At 60.8% G+C, this 19577-nt stretch overlaps 1 protein-coding gene across 1 annotated transcript; it reads right to left on the bottom strand.

The window, feature by feature from the left end:
* Positions 1–76: 76 nt before the first annotated feature.
* On the bottom strand, positions 77–19357 carry LONP1 (lon peptidase 1, mitochondrial). The gene is made up of 18 exons (XM_004771525.3): positions 18893–19357; positions 15807–15895; positions 15031–15150; positions 13219–13465; positions 11461–11522; positions 10866–10995; positions 10373–10456; positions 9186–9406; positions 8271–8409; positions 7297–7475; positions 5861–5948; positions 5344–5466; positions 5142–5258; positions 2814–2954; positions 2276–2441; positions 1562–1779; positions 1305–1469; positions 77–439 (listed from the first exon to the last, which is right to left on the bottom strand). Exons 1-18 carry the CDS (start codon positions 19322–19324, stop codon positions 263–265), a joined length of 2898 nt encoding a protein of 965 aa, XP_004771582.1. The 5' UTR covers positions 19325–19357; the 3' UTR covers positions 77–262.
* Between the last annotated feature and the right edge of the window lie 220 nt (positions 19358–19577).

Here is a 19577-nt window from a genome sequence, read left to right as displayed (position 1 = left end):
GCGGAAGGCGGGGGAGTCCTCGCGGCGCACTGGGGAGGGGCAGGCGCCGGAGGGCACAGAACAAGCAGGCGAGCAGTCCTGGGAAGGCGGTTTAATCATAATTAAATAGTTCGTCATCCGTGCGGGGCGCCGTGATTTAGCCGTTGCTGTGGCCCTTCCTCGGGCCTCTGCCGCCTCTCCGGAGGGCTCAGCGGCCCGGGCTCCTGGTCCAGTGCCTGCTTGGCCCAAACGGGCCTGTCCGTGCCAGTGAGCCCAGGCGCCGTCACCGCTCCACGGCCAGGGCCTCCGGCTGCTCCTCAGGGAAGGCGATGGTGAAGATCTCTCGGTAGTGCTCCACGAAGTGCACCTCCAGGCCCTCCGTGATGAAGGCAGCCAGGTCGTAGAAGTCCTTCTTGTTCTCCGCCGGCAGGACGATGCACGTCACACCAGCTCGCTTTGCCTGGGAGGGAGAGCCGGAGGGCGAATGGAAGGGCTGTGCCCCGTGGGCCTCCCCTTCACACAGGCCTCACAGCGGAGAACTCGGAAGCCCAGCACCATCCCTGGCCTCCGTTCCAGCAGCCTGCCCCCGCAGAACCCCCGGGTTTAATCGATGGCAGTAACCAGAGCCGGTTAAGCGTTTTGGCAGCTACAAGTACACAGGATCTGAACACGAAGTGCATTAAAGCGAGGTGCAGCCCGAGCGAGCACCTGTGAGCTCTGGATGCTGGTGTGTGTTCAGCCCACAGGCCACCAGCCCCAATTTCACCCTGCCTGACTACCCCCTGGGGGACAATGGTTCCCACTGGCCACCTGGCACCACCCAGGGACAGCGAATGCAGCCTTATTTCCTCTTCCACTTCGCAAATGGGTAAAGCACGGTGTATACAGCCTCTGAAGTCCCCAGACGTGAACTCTGCCTAGTGGGTTGGTCAAGGGACAGATGGGGGCGTCCAGGTTTCAGGAGTTCGGGATCACGGGTTAGACGCAAGGACGGGAGTCCCAGCACAGGACTAACTGGCCAACACAAGGCCTCTCACACTCCCAGCCAGACTCTCCTGCTTTTTCTGCTTCTGCCATCCTTGGTGCTTGGCTGAGGAAGCAGGAAGCCCTGCTAGCTTGAGAGCAGCCAAGATGGGAAATCTTGGGAGAGACAAAGGACCGCTGCAGAGTGGAACAGCTGGGCACTCCACTCAACACGGACCCAAACCCTAGTCTGTAAGGGGCTGGTACCCTCCCCACCTGCCTGAGGCCTACACCAACTCTGCAAGGACAGAGTGTCTCCTGGGGGCCCTCTAGTCTAGACCCATCGACTCACCGCAACTCACCGCAATCGTCTTCTCCTTGATGCCACCCACCGGCAGGATCTTTCCAGTGAGGGACACCTCGCCAGTCATGGCCAGGTTTGGCCGCACAGGCCGGTCCATGGCCAGGGAGAGCAGGGCCGTGACGATGGTGCAGCCGGCGCTCGGGCCATCCTTGGGGGTCGCACCCTGGTGGGGAGATGCGGGTGGGCAGGCTGGATGAGAGGTGGGCACAGCCCGGGGCAGGGGACCAGGGACCAGGCTGCCAGGCGTGTCCTCACCTCAGGCACGTGCAGGTGGATGTGGGAGGTCACCAGGTAATCGTTGCTGGGCTCGTGCTGCATCAGGAAGGCCCTGGCGAAGGTGTAGGCGATGCGAGCGCTCTCCTTCATCACGTCCCCCAGCTGGCCTGTCACCTCCAGGCTTCCATCCTTGTCCCCCTTACCATCCTTGTCGCGGGGCCGCCGAGGGGACGTCTCCACAAACAGCGTGGAGCCTCCTGGGAACCAGCAGGCAGAGGCTGGGAACCCTAGGAACCCTCCCCCAGCCTTCACAGTGGGGTGCCTAGGGAACACCCCAAGTGCTCCTCTGCGCCCTCTCCCTGGCTTGATGCCCACCTGCCTCTCCACAGTGCAGCACTGCCCCTGGGGCGGCTGCTGCCCTCTGCTTTGTTTTCGTGGGCGCAGCGAGGGTGCAGCCTCCCAGCGCAGAACCCCAGTTCCTTTACGTTCATCCAGATGTGCAGGCAGTGTACCACTCAGAGCCGGCCTGTTCTGCAAACACCTCCCACGGCATCACCCATCGGCCTGGGGTGGAGTGGGGAAGCCCCCACTGCTGGGTGGCAGCCCTGTCCCCAGGCCAGAGGGACTCCCAAGGCAAATAAGGCTTGTGGGGCACTCCTGCCACCTTGGGGGGCCCATCTTTCCCCTCCCTGATCAGTCCCCGGTCTCCTGGACTCCCTCTACAGAGGGGGCTCAGAGGACTCTGCCGCTCACCCATGGCGGTCCAGGCCAGCCCCATGACCACGCCAGGCGGTGTCACATCGTACATGCGCTCCACGGTGAACACGGGCTTCCCCACGAAGTCCTGCAGGTTCTCCGGTGTCACCTCTACCTGGTCAGCCTCGCCGCTGACGATCTTGTAGGCGGACTTCCGCAACACCTGGAGCAGGCGAGGCAGCAGTGTGAGCGTGCGCCCGTCACTCCGCTTTTTAATTCTTAACATCGGGATAAAGTACATAAAGTGACCAGTTCAACCACTTCCATGTTTACAGATTCACGCTATCAAGTACATTCACATCTGTCTCCAGATGTGAATCTCTATCTCCCCAAATGGAGGGTCCATCCCCATGAAGTACAGACGCCTCCACCCACTGCCCCAGCCCCGGCTCCCACCAGCTCCTCCCTGTCTCTGTGGACAGGCCTCCTCTGGGGACCTCCTGGGAGTGGGGTCCGGCAGGACAGGTCCCTGAGTCGGCCCCCATCCGCCCGCACAGCCTGCAGACCTCCCGCTCCCCCCAGCCGCCCGGCTCACCTTCTCCACCTGCTTCTGCAGGTTGCGCACACCACTCTCCCGGCAGTACTGCTTGATGAGCAGGGTCAGCACATCCGCCGACAACTTGGCCTTGCTCTCATCCAGGCCACACAGGGCACGTGCCTGAGGCACCAGGTACCGCTGGCAGGAGGAGCACGCTGCCATCAGGACCCTCCGGGCCTCGGGACCAGGAACGGGTGCCTCTCCTGCTTGCCCCCACCCCCACTCACCCCCGAAACCTTCCCACAACTCTTGGCTGGCTAGAGGTGATGGAGGTGGCCCCAGCATCTGTCTGCACAAGCTCTCATCCCCAGGCTCGGGGGGCGGGGCGCTCGGGGAAGGCTGCCCCAGGAGGGGGCACCAAAGTGGAGACCTGAGGGTAAGGAGCCAGCAGGGCGGGGAGGAAGGGAGGCAGGGAGTCTGGGTAGAGTGCATGGTGGGCGCCAGGCCCTCCTGGGAGCCCAGAGGCCCAGCCTGCCACCTCCAGAAGCTCCCAGGGCTCTGCTCCTGGGCCGTCCTCTGTCCAGGTTCCATTCCTGCCCTCCCTCCAAATGGCACTTAAGACATCACCCCTCCAGGAAGGTCTCCTGGATCCCTGGGCTCACCCTACTCACACTCGGGGTTGCCACCCCGAACAGACAGGAATGGGAAGGTCAAGAGGCTACAAGGTCACTCACAGCCCAGCCCGACTCCTGCCATACAGCAGTCATGGGACAGACAGGCCCGAGCACCAGCTCTGGGGTAGAAGGCAATGGAAACATGGGAGACACAACCTTACGCGTCAGTACATTTGTCAACTGACATGGGCTGGCCCCGAAGCCTCTGTAAGTCCGTGTTCTTCTTGCCCCTTCAAAGTTTTAAAAGAAGTTCCCTATCCAGGTCCCCAAGCCTGCCTCCCTCCTTGGCCGGCAGGGGAGGCCCCAGAACCCCTATAACTACCTCAGCCAAGAGCTCCTCTGGCTCCCCTCCCAGAGCAGGGGACAGGAGGCCCCTAGCAGGCCCCGAGAGCTGGGGCCCAGCACCTGAGGGCTGAAATGGGCTCAGTAAAAAATGTGCTCGACCCCCTTCCAGCAAGAAAACCCCAAGTCAGAAACACCTTCCTTTGGCTCTAGAGAGAAACCTGGCTCTGCTCTAACATTCTTCTGGGTAGGAAGCCAGCCCCCGGCCAGGGAGACCAGTAAGGTCTAGGAAACGCAGAGACCTGAATTCTGGCTGAGCCTGGGCCTCGGACAAGCGTTCTGCGGCCACAGAACTCGAAGGCCCAGGGCCGGTGGGAAGATGGGCGGCAGGGGTGCCGGCCCTGGGACAGCTGTGCGGCGGGACAGAGAGCGGCACCAACGGGGGAGGGGACTAGGAGGGCCCAGCACACGGCCCCCCACAGTGCGCGGATAGCCCTGCTGTGTTCCTCCAACGTCACCTTCATGGCGGTCCCTCATTCCTGTTCTGGGGCCCAGAGAGTGGGTAGGAGAACTCTGTACAGCGTGGGTCTGCAGGAGAGCGGGGGAGCAGCACAGCTGCTGGTGCCTCCCAGGGCCCCTTGCCGCCTTACCGGGGCCTGCGCCAGTGAGGCGGCCCCTGGAGTGGGGGTCTGAGGGCCGGGGTGGGGTGCGGTAGGGGGGTACTGGTCAGCCTTGGCCCTGACCCCCAGGGAGAGGAGAGGCTAGGGGGCCAGTCTGGCACCAGATCATGATTTACTCAACAATGCACAGGGTCGGAAGCCTCCCTGAATAGCCTGGGCCGCAGAGCTGGAGAAGGTGGGCCCACTGGGCGGCACTGGAAGAGGGGTGCACCCAGGGACACAGAAGCCCACGGCCCTGCTGGGCTTGATGCATGGTCACGGCTGTTCCCTGGCTGTATCCTCTGTATCAAACTGGTGAGGAAGCAGACTGTGGCCCCGAGCTCCGGGAGCTGTTACAGCAAACTGCCAAACCCAAACACGAGGTGTGGGAACCCCCGAGATGCAGTCGGTTGGAGGACAGCCAGCCCTGCAATGCACAACCGGCCCCGAAGCAGGAACAGCCCGGGGGTCTGACGCCAGGCCCGGGCAGGGGCAAATGGGAGCCACCGGACACCCAGCGGGTCGGGGACCTGCCCACACAGGGGTCACACGTGCGCGGCTACACAGCTCACAGCTGGCTGCGCTGCTGCTCTTGGCCATGCTCACGCTACGCCAGTGGACAGACCCTGGCCATCCCAACTCCAAGCAGGACCACTATGGACCGTCCCCTGCAGCTCTGGTTAGGGGCCTTGGCCTCAAATATGCCCGGACCCCCAGCTGCAGTGGGCACCCCCGTCTGTCCAGAGCTGGGGCAAGGGTCCCACCCTCACCTCTGCGATAGCGAGCTTCTCCTGTGCCACATAGCCAGACACATTGATCATCTCCATCCGGTCCCTCAGCGGCTCGGGGATGGTCTCGGTGACGTTGGCTGTGCAGATGAACAGCACCTGGGGAGGCCAGCAGGAAGGTTCTGGAGAACCAGCCCCCCTGCCTCTCCCCACTGGGCCTGGCTCCCCGGCTGGACACACATACCTTGGACAGGTCCACGGGCACATCCAAGTAGTGATCCAGGAAGTTGGCATTCTGCTCGGGGTCCAGCAGCTCAAGCAGCGCTGACGACGGGTCCCCCTGGTAGCCCCGGCCTATCTTGTCCACCTGAAGGGGCAGCGCAAGGTGGGTGTTCTGGGCACTGGTCCCCGCTCCTGACGGGAGGGAGGAGGGTGGGACCCCATTTCACCAGCACCAGGGCCTGGCACTGGGTGAGCCTGCAGCAGGAGGGCTGCCATGGGGTCGTCTGAGGACAAGGACAGAAGCTTATTGTGAAGTGGCCCAGCAGCTGTGCGGCCCCCCCAGGGTCTAGGGGACAACCGAAATGGCAGGGAACATGCGTCCGATCTCGGAGAGACTCCGCCTGGTTGGGACTGCCTGGAGCTCTGGCCCAGGAAGGCCTCAGGGACATCTGACCTCGGGGAAGGGTGCTAGAACAGAAGCCGTGCTGCCGTGTCAGCCCTGAGCCCCACCGCACACCCAGCCCCCAGCCCATACACACCTCGTCTATCAGGATCAAGGGGTTCTCCGTCTTGGTCTTCTTCAGGCACTGGATGACCTTCCCTGGCATAGCACCCACATATGTCCGCCTGGGGGGGCAGAGCACAGCTGGAGCGGTCGGCTCCTCCCCTGCCAGCTCCCAGAGCGCACAGATTCTCGGTGTAGCACTCGGCCTCCATGGAGGGCCGCCCAGAGGTGGCCAATGGGGAGGTGATGCGTGTGGCACCGGCTGATGGCCTCCCTGACGGCCTGTGGCTCTCCAGCAACGGCAATGTTGCCATCTCACCCCAGCTCCGACTTGGGCCGGGTACAGATGCAAAACCAGGTCTCGCTCAAACCTGTCCCCGAAGCCAGCACCTCCTATCTGGACGGTGAAACCCAGCGCACATTGCCCAATGTAACAGAACAAGAGAGGTCAGAAGCAGCCAGATGCTGGCAGCAGAAATGCTCTCCCCACCCAGGTCCTCGCAGGCACAGCATGGCCTCCTAGGCCTTGGGGTCCCTGGGCCCACGGCCCGCACCTGCCTGGCACCTGCCGGGGTGCTTCTTGCCACCTCCTTGCTCTACGGTCCCAGCTCAGGTGCGGGGGTCTGGCACACACACAGTAAGGCAGACACCAGTCTTGTGCCTGAGAGATAAGGCCCAGCAGGGCAGACAAATGGCACGGGAGATGAAGGAGGAACTCAGAGGTGTGATGAACTTTGTACGTGCTACAAAAGTAAGATGGGACAGGGGACCTGGACTGCCGTCTCAGGGGCATTAAAGCAGGAACAAGAAATGTCTTAGGGAGAGATTCTAAGCAAAACGTGAAGCAGCAAGGTGTGCGGGTACTTGAAAGAAGAGGGTTTTCTGAGTAGCAGGAATAGCCTGTGCAGAGGTCCTAGGGCAGAGCAGGACCGGGCCTGGTGTGCTGAAAGCCCACGTGGCTAGAGCCGAGGGAGTGCAGAGCGGAGAGAGGAAATGACGCGAGCCCCAGGAGAACACGCCATGCCCGCTGCAACGGGAGGGCGCGCGCCCACAGCCCTGCAGTCTTCAGACCCTGGACGCAGAGTACCAGCCCCTGCTAGACCCGGTGAGGGAGCAAAGAATCAGGAGAGGCGCTGAGCCTCACTGGTGTGCGGCCCCGTTCTCAGTGGGGAGAGCGCCTTGCCCCCGAACTCTGGCCGCAGGGCTGGGGGAGCTGAACCAGGCAGGATTGGAGCTGGAACTGGCGGGGACCATCTGCCAAGAACCTGGTAAACAAACGCTCCTGGGGGTCCGCCCTCCTGCTGGTCAAGAGGCCAAGGTTTTGAGCCGACGTTTGCGTGGCCGGACTCCACCGGGCCTGCAGGCAGCGGTGCCCGGGCTCGTCGGCACTTAGCCCCAGCATGAGCGGAGGCCACCGCTGGCCGCTGACACCCCCCCGCACACACAGGAATGGAGCCAGGCCAGGCCTACCTATGCCCTTTGATCTCGGCCACGTCTGTCATGCCCCCGACGCTGAAGCGGAAGTACTCGCGGTTCAAAGCACGGGCGATGGAGCGGGCGATGCTGGTCTTGCCCACGCCAGGCGGACCGTAGAAGCAGAGGATCTTGCCCTGCGTGGAGCCTCGGAGCTGGCTGACGGCGATGAACTCCTGTGGGCAGAGGCCGGCTCCCATGAGACCCGCGCTGCCCTCGCTCAGGAGCCCTGCCTGCTGTGACTTTTGCCACTGTCACGTTGCCTTTCAGACCTCGGGGGGCTGTGGAAGGGACAAGGCATGTCCCAGAGGAGCCGAGGGGACTGCAGTGAACGATTGGGTGATCAGGGCGCCAGACTGAGCTGGTAGCAACCCCTTCCTCCCACATCCTGGACCGTATTGACCCTCTTGCTGCTCCGGCCACAAATTACTGGCCCTGGGCCGGGCCCATCACCTGTTGTCTCAGGCACGACTCTTGTCCCTCCCCTCAGGAATCCGAGGCCCCTAGAGCAGTGTGCTCGGCTCAGGGTGCCCTTGCTGCCTTCTGGTCTGCTCCAATGCCAGTCCTTCCCCCTGAAGCCCTCCACCTTCTCCTTCCTCAGCCTCTGCCAACCCCGCCAGCCCTGCCTCGGCCAAGGCCCTCCTGGACCCTAGACCAGAAATCCCCCAAACCACTCCTCTGGGACTCCACCCCACCATGGGGGAATCCTGGGTCTAGAATCCAGACGATGACACACCCTGCTGCTCAGTGCCCGCCCTGCGTGCTCAGAACAAGAGCCCGGGAGGTGGGACTGTGGCGCCCAGGGGAGGCTTCGAGTAGCCCGTGCCCAAGGACATGCAGGAGGGGTGCAGGCAGGGTGGGGTGGGGGAAGGCCTGGGACCTAGGAGAGGGGCGCGGGAGGCCTCACTGGGACCGGGTGGGATGGAGCTGGGGGCGGGCTGGGACCCAAGGGCGGGGTGCAGGGTCCTCACCAGGATGCGCTTCTTGACGTCCTCCATCCCGTAGTGGTCCTCCTCCAGCACCGCCTGGGCCCGGGCCAAGTCCAGATTCTCGTCACTGTACTTGCCCCACGGGATGGACGTCAGCCAGTCCAGGTAGTTACGAGTGACACTGCCGGGGGACAGACCAGACCCAGTGAGCGGAGCCCAGCCCGCTGCCTGGCGCTGCTACTGCCAGTCCACGGTGCCAGCGCCCGCTGCCCCTGCCGCTCGGACTGCGCCCGGACACGTCAGCTGGAGGAGCCGGTAATCGGCAAAGGCCTCGCCGTGGGAACCACACGGCTCCCAGGACAGGGGCCTGGACACCGGCAGCACAGGGACTGCTCGGAATCCTGCTCCAGAGGCGGCAGAGGTAAAAATGGGAGATGACCCCTCCCAGGGCCCGCGTGGCAGAAGCCCGGCTGGTGGCCAGTCAGCGCTGCCCCGAGAGCGACCCCGGGTTGGGAGCTGCACACCCACAGGGCAAGGCTGAGCACCCAGGAAGATGCAAGGATCCCAGGCTCTCAAGGCCACGCAGAGGAGGGGACAGAGGCATAAGGAGGGCCCTGGCTGGAAGCACTGCTCAAAGCCAGACACCCCCGGGTTCAAAGCCCCATCCCCACCCACCAGCACAGAGACCCTGCTCACTGACTCCACTTCTCTGAGCCGCCTCTGCCCAGCAGGGAAACGAGTGACACAGAGAAGTGTGTCTTTTGGGGGGCGCCGAGAGCGGACCACCACATGCCAAGTGCTTCCTGGGCTTCTCCAGCGTGACCGGACAGTGGCCAAGGCACCCACCCTCCCTCCCGGCTTCCCTGGCGGTCACCAGCTTCTCTGAGCCTGAGGCGCAAGAGGGGGGCCGTCCTCGAGGGTGGACGGCCCGCGGCCGGGCCGCCCCGGGGGGCTCACTTGAACTCGGAGGAGTGGTTGTCCAGCAGGGCCAGCTTGCTCAGCTCCTCGTCCACCACGTCCATGACGTGCTTGGGGACCACGAGCTCCTTGAGCCGCTCGCGGAACTTCTCCTCGATGGCGTCCTTGTCCTCCTTCTCCAGCCCCAGCTCCTTCTTGATGATCTTCAGCTGCTCCTGCAGGAGGTACTTCCGGTGCGTCTGCTTGATCTTCTCCTCCACCTGCGGCGAGCACAGCCGTCAGCGCGGCCGGGGTGGGGGGACAACACACGGCCATGGACCAGGGGCGCAGCTTCCTCCAGACACAGGAAGCCCGTCTCCAGCTCCCTCCCCCGTGAACTCAGTCTCCCCAAGCTGGAAATAAAGATGCCAAGTTCCAGGTGAGGAGCGGATTCGACCCTCCATCAGGTGGGCCTGATGCTGGTGCAGCCGCCACGGGCGCAGAGCTCCTCCACGTGGACAGGGCGGTGGGTGACAGCTCGGAGGCCGCTGAGCACCAGGCCCACCTACAAGCCCCATTCCTGTCTCCTACCGGAGGTGCGTTAAGGACTGCCTTGTGCTGGGGCACCATGCGGGCTCAGCTGGTAGAGCCTGTGACTCTGACTTTGGGGTTATGAGTCTGAGCCTCACAAAGGGTGGCTGGCAGTTAAGCATCTGCCTTCGCTTTGGGTCATCCTCTCGGGGTCCTGGAATAGAGCCCCGAGCTGGGCCCGAGCAGGGGGCCTGCTTCTCCCTCTCCCTCTCTCCCTCCCCCGGCATGTGCTCTTGCTCTCAAATAAAAGTCTTTTAAAAAAACTAAAAATTAAAGAAGTTGCCTTGGGCTAATAACTCAGTGTTAAAAGTTTTCCACGTAAAGATGTGACTTGAAAGTTTTCTCGCAAATAAAGTGGAAAAAGCAAGTCAGTTCTGAGAAGCAACCCGAACGGTAAGCAACCGACCATCCACAAGGACCCTGGACTGGGCCACAATCAGCAGAGCCTCGGGGAAACAGCTTCACCCCTTCCCAGACTGGTTCCCAGTGCCCAGCATCTTCCCAGGACGTGGACGTGAGGGCAGCTGCACCGCGACGGAGGGCATCCTGGGGGCTGCAGACCCCGGGCTCAGCGCCGAGACCAGCCTTGGGTTCTCAGAGAGCTTCGCCGCCCCGGACAAGAGTGAGGGACACCTTCCGCCCTCCCCCGGGCTCACCTCGCGCCCCAGGCGCTGCTGCAGCTTGCTCAGCTCAAACTCCTTCTTGAGGAGGGAGAGGGCCTTGTACAGCCGCTTGGGAATCTGCCGAGAAAGGGAAGATGCGAGTGATGGTCAGAAACGGGCATCTCTGTGTGGGGGGAGTGGGCGGGGGAGCAGGCCCCTCCCGACGGACACACACAGGGCAGCTCGACCCAGCCACGTGTCCCCAGGTGCAGACAAGCCCCCTCTGACCCAGTTCTCCTACAGTTAAAGGCCAGCACGTCTGCAAGCTGTGGTCGACAACTTTCGTAGTGCTGTCGCTGGTAACCGCAGAAGACTGGTGGCGAGCCAAATACGCCACCCGATGAACAAAACCCCACCCGGAGCGAACGCCAGCTGTCGCCACAGAGACAGGAGCGGGGGTGGCCTGACGGCCTCAGGAGCGCGAGGTGGAATGGCCAAGCCGAGCCTGGACAAGCAGCCAGGCCCGGAGGCCGGCCCGCGCACTCACGTTGGTCTCCTCCAGGACGTCCTGCAGCTCGTGGGACTCGGCTCCGGTCAGTGCGGCGCCCATGTCGCTCAGGTAGATGGGGTTGTCCACCACGCGCTGGCCCGCCTGCATCATCTGCAGCACAGACTCTCTGCAGGGACAGAGCGCGCTGCTGCAGCTGGGGCCAGCCCAGCAGCAGCGCTAGCCCGCGTGTCCCTTCCCCGGCAGCGACGGTCAAGGTCTGGGATGCTCACGGAGCACTGGGTGTGGGCCGGTGGGGCCTCCCGTCCTGTCCTAGAGCCATGAGACTCACAATCCCATACCAGACATAACCCCCCTCCGGCCGTGGAGGGTCCCCCGTGTGAGACTCCCCACCTCCACCTCAGCTGATGACGAAAAGGCTTTCGGGCAAGTCCACACTCTCAAAAAACGTGCACTGCGTAAGGCCTCTCCCTCCACCCTCCCACCGCAGGGCCACCCCCAGTCTTCTCTCGGGACGACACTCTTGAGAAAGCCTCCCATCCACCCAGCTGCAGAAAGACGCAGGCAGACCCCCGCCTGGCCTCAGGGAGGACCAACCGCACACCAGGCCTGGGGAACGGCACCGGAGACCAACCTGTAGAGCGGATTCAAGGCAATGATGTCCCGGATGGTCTTCACAATCTCGGCGGTCAGGGCCTGGCAAACAGGGAGGCGGCCATCGGTGCCCGGGGCCAGCAGGGGCCGTGGCGCAAGGAGCCCCTCCCGCCTGGCCCAGGCCACGGATGGCCTCAGACGCCCAGGAGTGGACCCTGAATCCACCAGCCATGGGGGCTCGGGATCAAGACCGTAAAAACGAACACCAGTGCCTAGCTCCCTACACGCTGTCGAACCTGGACCTTAGAACGAGCCACCTGGAGGAAAACGGGGGACACGGGTTTCTTTATTCCTTCATTTCAAGCACAAGCCTCACAACCAACACCCGCGTCCTCCACGTCAGCACACCCTGGCTTGAAAATTCTCTGTCTGGGGAGGTCCTTGCAAGTCACCGGGGCTATCAGCCTGTCCCCTGCCAGAACCCTGGGCCCAGGCTCCCCGAGGAGGTGGAGGACCGCCACCCCCCAACCACACTGTGGACACCAGGAGCATCACCGCCACAGCGAAGACCAGGATGCTCCTGGCGGGACCACGGACAATTGGTGGTGCGACCACCAGCCCCTGGCGATTTCCGGAAGGCGGCTCCCAGCACACCAAACCCCAGCGAGGGCACAAGAAGGATCGGGAAGCGGCTGCCGTGCATTCCTTTACTGCAAGCACCCAGCCTCTAGCTACGGGTTTGTCCCTCAAAGGATGGGACTTTCCAGAAGGAACCTGCAGAGGGCAGCTAGAGGCCCATTGCGCTTGCACGGACGAGCACAAGCATTAAGCCTCTTCAAGTCTCCCTGATTCTTTTCCCCGTGGCATCTATGAATTTCGCTGTCTTTCTCCCCCCGCTATGCGAGTTTCCTCAGAGGAAGGAAGCTCTGAGGCCCAGTCCAGCCGCCGGGGGAGCCACCCAGGTTTAAATAATCTAGAATCAAGACAAAAGCTGACATTTGTCCCTCGGTGATACCAGCCACAGATCGAGCGCCTGACAGCCACCGGGGCCGATGGCGCAGAACCAGAGACCGTGTTGGCGAGTTCCGGACAGCATGGCTGCATGGGTGTGAGGCTGCCCCGGGCAGACGCAGCCAAGGCCCTCCCAGCGCCTGGGGCAGATGTCACCTGTGGACCACAGGACTCCTTCCCTCAGCTCAGAAGCCCCCAGAACTCTGTTTGACACGGTGCTGCAGGAGCCAACTGAGGCTGCTGGCCGGCTGTGCAGGGTGCACTCTCCCCCAGGCAGGACAACAATGCCGGGACTTGTGCGGGGGGCGGGGGGCTCTCCATAACCTCTGCCTTTCTTCACCCCGACCCCCTGGAGGCGGGCCCCCTGCTGCTCCCTGCCCCAGAACCGGTGGGAGGACAGCACCCACCACCGTGACAGCAGGCTCCCTAGGCTACGAAGGCGGCAAGCAAGCCTACATCCAGGGTCAAGGCGGCCAGAAGGCTGCTGCTTTCCTGCCGAGAAGCCACCGGTAACGGGCAGTGGGCCCTGCTCCCCTTCGCCAGCGCCCTGGGCTCGAGCGGAAGGAGCCAGTATGGAAGGAAGCCCGGGGGTTCCTGCGCAGCCGACACGGGCTGGGGCCGGACCCAGGTTCCAATCCTTCACTCCTGGCTGCCGGATTCTTCCTAGGACTTGTGGGGCTGGGGGGCACGTTCTGCATTCCACGAGAGCCTGACAGCCGAACGGCCTAGAGCCTCGGGGAGCACGTCCCCTGCTCAGGGGGCCCCGCGGGCGGCAGCAATGACTTACTTTCACTTCCTCGGTGACCTGGAAGTCCTCGTGGACAACGTTCTCCACCTCCACCATGAGCACCTCGCCGAGGGGGCCCGAGGCAGCTTCTGCCGTCACCTCCGCGAGGGGCCCGCCGCTCTGGGACCCCCCGCTCAGCTCCTCCTCCGCCTCCTTCTTGCCCCGCTTCGTCTTCCTGCGGACCTTCTGCTTGTTTTCAGCTTCGGCCTCCTCAGGCTCTACCTCCAGCTGTTTGTGGATGTGAATCCTAAAGATGGAAATGGGGCAGACGTGAAGCTGCTGGGGCTTCCAGTGCTGGCAACGGAGGGGCACGCTGGGCCCGGGGCTGGAGACCAAGCTGCTGTCTCAGAACCCGAAGACTGACAACCCCCCACCCCCGACCGGGCACACGGCTGGCCTCCCGCTGCCCCAGCCACTCTGCGTTCCACACCAACAACCTGCTGTCCCCCACGCACCTCTGAAGTCTGCCCGGCGAGCAGCTCTAGGACTCCACCTGCCCCGCCCTCGGCCTGGAGCTCACCAGACAGCGGCTCCTTCTGTTGTTCGGACCTCAGTTCGAGGGCACCTCCACAGAGAAGCCCTCCCTGTCTGCTCCATGTGAGGTCCAGCCCCCGTCTGCGCCTACTCCTCACCCTGCCCATCTTCACTTCCCCGAAACGCTCCCACCACCGTCAGAATTCAGCAGGCAGGGGCGCCTGGGTGGCTCAGTGGGTTAAAGCCTCTGCCTTCAGCTCAGGTCATGATCCCAGAGTCTGGGATCGAGCCCCACATCAGGCTCTCTGCTCAGCAGGGAGCCACCTCCCTGTACCCCTCTGCCTGCCTCTCTGCCTGCTTGTGATCTCTGTCAAATAAATAAAATCTTAAAAAAAAAAAAAATTCAGCTGGCAGCCCATTTGATGCTCCTAGCCACCCCTCTTGGGGGTGCGGGGTGGGCCCCGGGCCTGTTTCTCCATCCACACCCAAGTACCCAGCAGACACCAGGGGTTAAGTGATGTGAATGCAAACCTGCCACCTCCCCTCTCAGCATTCTCCTGTCCCACAGGGTCACTAATGCCACCTTTTCCAGAGGGCTGGCCTGAGAGCTGGCGGGATGTGGACCCAGTGCCTGGCTGACGCCAGCAAACCACATAGGAACAGCAGGTCTGGCCCCCGGAGCCAGCGGGAACCCTTCCATGAGGCACCTTGCAGGTCAGGACAGCACTTAGCGGCAGACCAAGCTCTTAGTCATTTCGTGGCATCGTCTCCTCCCTCACAAATCCCCCCCAGGAGACAGAGCGGCAGCCTCTATCCTAAAAACATCCTCTAAAATGAGCAGATGAAGACCGGAGCAGGGGCTTCATGAAGTAAGACCACCACCAGAACCTGGGACAGAGCCAGTGCCTGCCACACCCTGTATCCCTGGGTGTGCTGCCTTGTTCACAAGGCGATGTGTCTGGCTGAGTCAAAATCCGCAGTGCTAAGCTGGACATCCAGCACGATCCGCGGCCAGACGCAGACAAGGGCACTTGGAGGAGAAGCACACCAAACTGTGAAGGCTGACACCTTACACGGGACATGAGGCAACCTGCTACTTTGTATTTGTGACGCTCGTGTGAATGACGTGCATAAAAGATACAACCTGCCGCTGGCCACCCATACAGCCACTTTAAGAAGAGGGACCCAGAAGTGACCTGTCTCCGCCACCTCCAGCTTTGGTCTAGTCCTGGCAGTGACAAGGCAGGAGAGCTGAGCAAGAAGGATGGCCAGGACAGGAACCTGGGGACACTCAGGGCCTCTCCTCCCGCCTCATCCCAGACTCTCGGGGTCCCTCACCTTCTGTGTCCCATGACGATCATGCGCAGCTTGTCCCCAAGGTCTTGCATCTCGTGGATCTGGACAAACGTCCCCGTGTGGTAGACCTCATCCAGGCTCTCGACCACGTCAGACTCATTGCTAAGGGACAGGGACAGAAAGGTGCATGGTCACAGGCCCCAATTCTCAACGGGGTGTCTTGGGTGAAGAGGAGGAAGAGAAGAGAAACACCCCTGCCAGCCTCCACGGAAACCCGAGGGCAACCTCCTCGCTCCCACAGGTGCTGCAAAGCCCCGTGGGGCACCTACGGGCTAAGCGTGGCCCCTGGCATCCACCGCCACTGCACCCAGGTGAGCAGCTCATGGGCTAAGTTGGCTGTAAAGACAGGCCCGGATGGAAGAGATTTCATTCCACACTTCCCCCTACAGAATTTACCTCCTAACTCAGAAGTGGAACTAATTCCCACCTAGAGTCAAGGTGGGTGTTCCTGGAGCTGCCCTATCTGCTCCCCTAGCTCTGCTCTGAAGCGACCTCACAAGTGGGGTCACCACCAAAGATCCTGGAGGTTAACACCTGCACCCCTCCCCCCTCCCCAACAACTGACCACATGAAACCTAGAGGTGAGCCAAGTCTTCAGCCCAGACTAAAAAGATGGCTCGGCTCTTGGTCTTGTGCTCAGAAGGTTTTGCTTGATTTCTTCCCAGTCAGAGGTCCCGGCTACTCTATGGAGCAAGACCAGTAGTGAACTACACTCCAGGGCAACTTCAATGAAGCAGTGAAGGAAAAGTTACACTTACTTGTCATCCCTCTTTAGAAAGACGCCGGCATACGGCTGGGCAAGACGGACTTTCCTTCTTAGCAGCTCAACCAACTTCTTATTTTTAACCTAGCATGACAACGACCCCAAAGTGAAAAACGCAGGGCAGGTTTCCTAGCTGACATTTTGACAAGAGCTCTAGCGTTTTCAAGATGATTCTCACGGCTATGCTAACCTGACCCAGGACATTAACCAACACAGTCCAGGAAGCCCCAAACCAAACACACACACACACACACACACACACGAAGGTGTAGAGAATGCGGTGGGACAGGCTGACAGGGCTGCAGGCCACGGTGGGCCCCACCGCCTTCTAAAGAAAACTCAAAGTAGACCAACAGCCAGAACCAAGAAACTGATTTAACTTCCGATTTTAAGAGCTGTTTCAGAGGTGAAGTGTCTTGGCCTGAAAATCTAGACTATTCTGATTTTATCAACACCAGAAAGACAACACTAAATGTGTGTGATTCAACCGCGGCCCATCCCACAGACTGGTAACTTCCCCCAATTCGTGTAGGAAGTATCTCTCAATCAGATCTACACCCTTTTCATCAAGGATCAAAAGCCCCAGGATGACAACCCATCATCTTGATGCCATTCCAACGGCAGGCAGAGGACTAACATCTTCCAGGCAACATCTGACGGGCAGGAGCACAGACGTCTGTAAGGCCAAGTGATTTCCTTCCAGCAGGCATCAATTCCCACCCCAGACTCTGATTACACTTTAGGGCCCAAAACTTCAGCACCGGAGCTACCTAGAGGACTTGGTAAGACAGGTAGCTGGGCCCCAGCCCTCGGTGTCTTGACAGATGAGGCCTGGGGTGGGCCTGAGAACCTATATTTCACACAAGCTCCCAAGTGATGCTGATGCTGTCGGCCTCCGCACCACGGCCTGAGAACCAGTGTTCTAAACTCATCCCTCAGCCAGGGCTCTTAACTTATGATTCAGGAATTCCTGACCCTACAGATGCATTTTTCCCTGGGGAAAAGGTCCATGACCCACCACAATTTTTTTTTTCAAGATTTTATTTATTTATTTGACAGAAAGAGACCCAGCGAAAGAGGGAACACAAGCAGTGGGGAGTGGGAGAGGGAGAAGCAGGCTTCCCGCTGAGCAGGGAGCCCAATGTGGGGCTCGATCCCAGGATCTTGGGATCATGACCTGAGCTGAAGGCAGACCTTTAACAACTGAGTCCCCCAGGCACCCCAACCCATCACAAATTAAGAGCCATTGATCTACACTGAGAGGCCACTAGTAAGGGGAGAAACTAGAGGGGCAATTTAGCCACAGGCTGTGTCAACCACAGAAGCAAGAGTGAACAGAGCTTTGCTAACAGGTTCAGAAACCTTCACCCAGTGCCATGGAAGTTTCCTTCATTCCTCTCTGATGATAACTGCTGCATCTTAGCATCTGTCTCCTCCCTCTGGCAGGATTTCTTGTTGTCTGACAAGGTAACAACACGCGCCAGTCTCCTGCTTTCCACAGCGATTCAGTCAACCCTCCTAGCTAACTCCGGGTGGGGAGAGAGAATCTCCTGGAGGAATCCTCTCTCTCTGGACAAAACGCAAAAAAGGCATCTGCCACTTTGCAGGACTGAGGGGACTGTAGCTGAACACTCCTGGCCCCAGAGGTCGGCTGGGGTTGAGGACAGAAAAAAGGCTTCAAGGGCAAGCTTCTGAAATGTCAGGAGGGTACCACACAGGAAAGAGCAGCAGCAGCTTCTGATTAAGGTATGGGGCCATACCCCCGACACTGGTGGACTTACCTCCCCAACCAGCTCTAAAAATTGAGGTTTGATTACAATACCCATTGCACCAATGAGAAAATGGAGGCCCAGAACCACAGCTTTCTGAAGGTGAAGGAGCTACTAGTGGTGGAGCCAGGATATGAACCCATAGGTTCTGGGGCACACAAGTAACCACCACTCAAAACCAAGGAAGGCCCTTGGAAGAGTAGCTCGAACACACACCATCAGCAGGTGGGAGAGGAGGTGGAAGGGGCTCCTCCCGACCTGAGATTTGTTTAGCGGAGTCTAAAGTATGAGGGAGAGGCTGGAGAGTGAATGCGGAGGCTGACTCACTGTACGACCTTGCTCTGTTAACAGATAACTTTTCACCAAGGACTCTAATTTCCACATCGTTAAAAAAAAAAAAAAAGTGGGGGTGGGGGAAGGGTCAGGGAAGAAAGAAGGCATTCGGGTCCTTCCTACTCTAAAGATTCAAGTTCCTAGCACTCATGTTGCTTTCTATTACATCATCCCAAGTCCATCTCCCCATCCCCTTGGCTCTTAGTCTGAAATGATGTTGCTTAATGTCTCTTCCACCAGAACACAAGTTCTGTAGGCACAGGGACTGCATGTGGCTTGTCTGCTTCCCCAGTGCCTGCTACATAACAAGTAAAAAACACTCTACTGAATGAACAAACCATGGCTGCTCCCCTCTGAGAACATCCTTCCCCCACCTACCTCTTAAGTCTCCCTTACTCTGTTCCTGGCTCTATTATCCCAACCATAGTCACTGCCTTCCAACATGAAATTTACCTACTAATCTGGTTTATTGCCTCTTGTATCCCGCTAGGACGGAAGCTCCAAAGGCAGGAATTATCACTCTTGTTCACTGCCGTAGCCCTAAGTACCGTGCCTGGCCCCTGGTAAGCCGGTAAGAAATGTTTAAGGAAGGAATGAATCCTAATCCCAAAGGGGCTCGAAACCAGACTGCAAACCGCCCCGAGTGAGAGTGTCATGAAACATTTACCAAAACCCGCAGAAAAGTTACTGGACGGCAAAGACTATTCTGGTCCGGTCCTTCCCAGCATCGGAGATTTCTATGACTAGGGCTCTAACTGGGCAGTCCTAAGTTCACTGGGCTCATCAGGGACCTCAAAGGGAGAGGAATCTGGCTCAAATTCACGAAACTAGTGAGAAGACAAGGACTCGAACTTCAACTTTTAAGAACCTTCTTGCGTGGAAAAAGTTGTGTAACATGAGGGTGCCCAAGGATCCCTCGGTTCCACCTGCCGTCTGGAGAGTAGGGGAAACTGGAGGCCACGGCGGGGGCGCTCATTACCTCGATAATCTTGATGAAACGCGGAAACACCGGGTTGCGGGTGACGGCGATGAGCGGCAGGTGCGGGAATACGTCCGGAATCGTCATAGGAGTCAGTGCCGTTATGATCGGGCCTTCCCCACCCCCCGCGCTGCCCCCCGCGCCCGCGGCTCCATCCTCAGCACCGCCCTCGGAGGCATCCTCGCCGCTGGAGAATGAGCCACCGCCGCCGCGGCTGTTCGCCTCCCAAAGTCCCCGCCACTGGCCCGCGGCCACAGGGCCTCGGCCCCACAGAACCCAGGGAGGCAAGGCGTCGCAGGCCCGCCGGCCTCTGGGCAACCACACTCCAGCGGCAGTCGGAACCCGCCCCCCGGCGGCGGCCAACAGTGGCCGCCGCAGCGCCCAACACCGCGCAGCGCCCCACAGCCGCACGTAGCCTGTGCCCGCCGCCATGCCCCGGCCATCCTAGCGACGCACAGGACTTGCGTCATTTCCCCCCGCCCCGCTAGCGCGCACGTGAAGTCCCGCGCGTGCCCAGGGACCCGGGGCGGGAAGGGGGGGGGTACCCAAAGGGGGGCGTGACCCGGAACGGAAAGCGGCGGGGGTGGGGCTTGAAGGAGCGTGGAGGCGGGGCTCAGCCTCTTCACTGCCTCCGCCTCTTCCGGCCGCCCAGCGGGGAAGCTGCAAGCCGCTTCGGCTCACGTGG

This window comes from Mustela putorius, unplaced genomic scaffold (genome assembly GCF_011764305.1).
Source record: "Mustela putorius furo isolate JIRA1106 unplaced genomic scaffold, ASM1176430v1.1 tig00000095_pilon_pilon_pilon, whole genome shotgun sequence".
Classification (NCBI taxonomy): domain Eukaryota; kingdom Metazoa; phylum Chordata; class Mammalia; order Carnivora; family Mustelidae; genus Mustela; species Mustela putorius.
This window is presented reverse-complemented; position numbering and strand designations above follow the sequence as displayed.

Excerpts from the sequence above, each read along its gene's own strand:
- LONP1 (XM_004771525.3), bottom strand. The coding sequence starts at position 19,324 with ATGGCGGCGGGCACAGGCTACGTGCGGCTGTGGGGCGCTGCGCGGTGT. Across the intron at positions 10,996-11,460 it reads GCCTTGAATCCGCTCTACAG|AGAGTCTGTGCTGCAGATGA; the intron begins GTTGGTCTCCGG and ends CTGTCCCTGCAG. Across the intron at positions 5,259-5,343 it reads TGCCCGTGGACCTGTCCAAG|GTGCTGTTCATCTGCACAGC; the intron begins GTATGTGTGTCC and ends TGGCCTCCCCAG.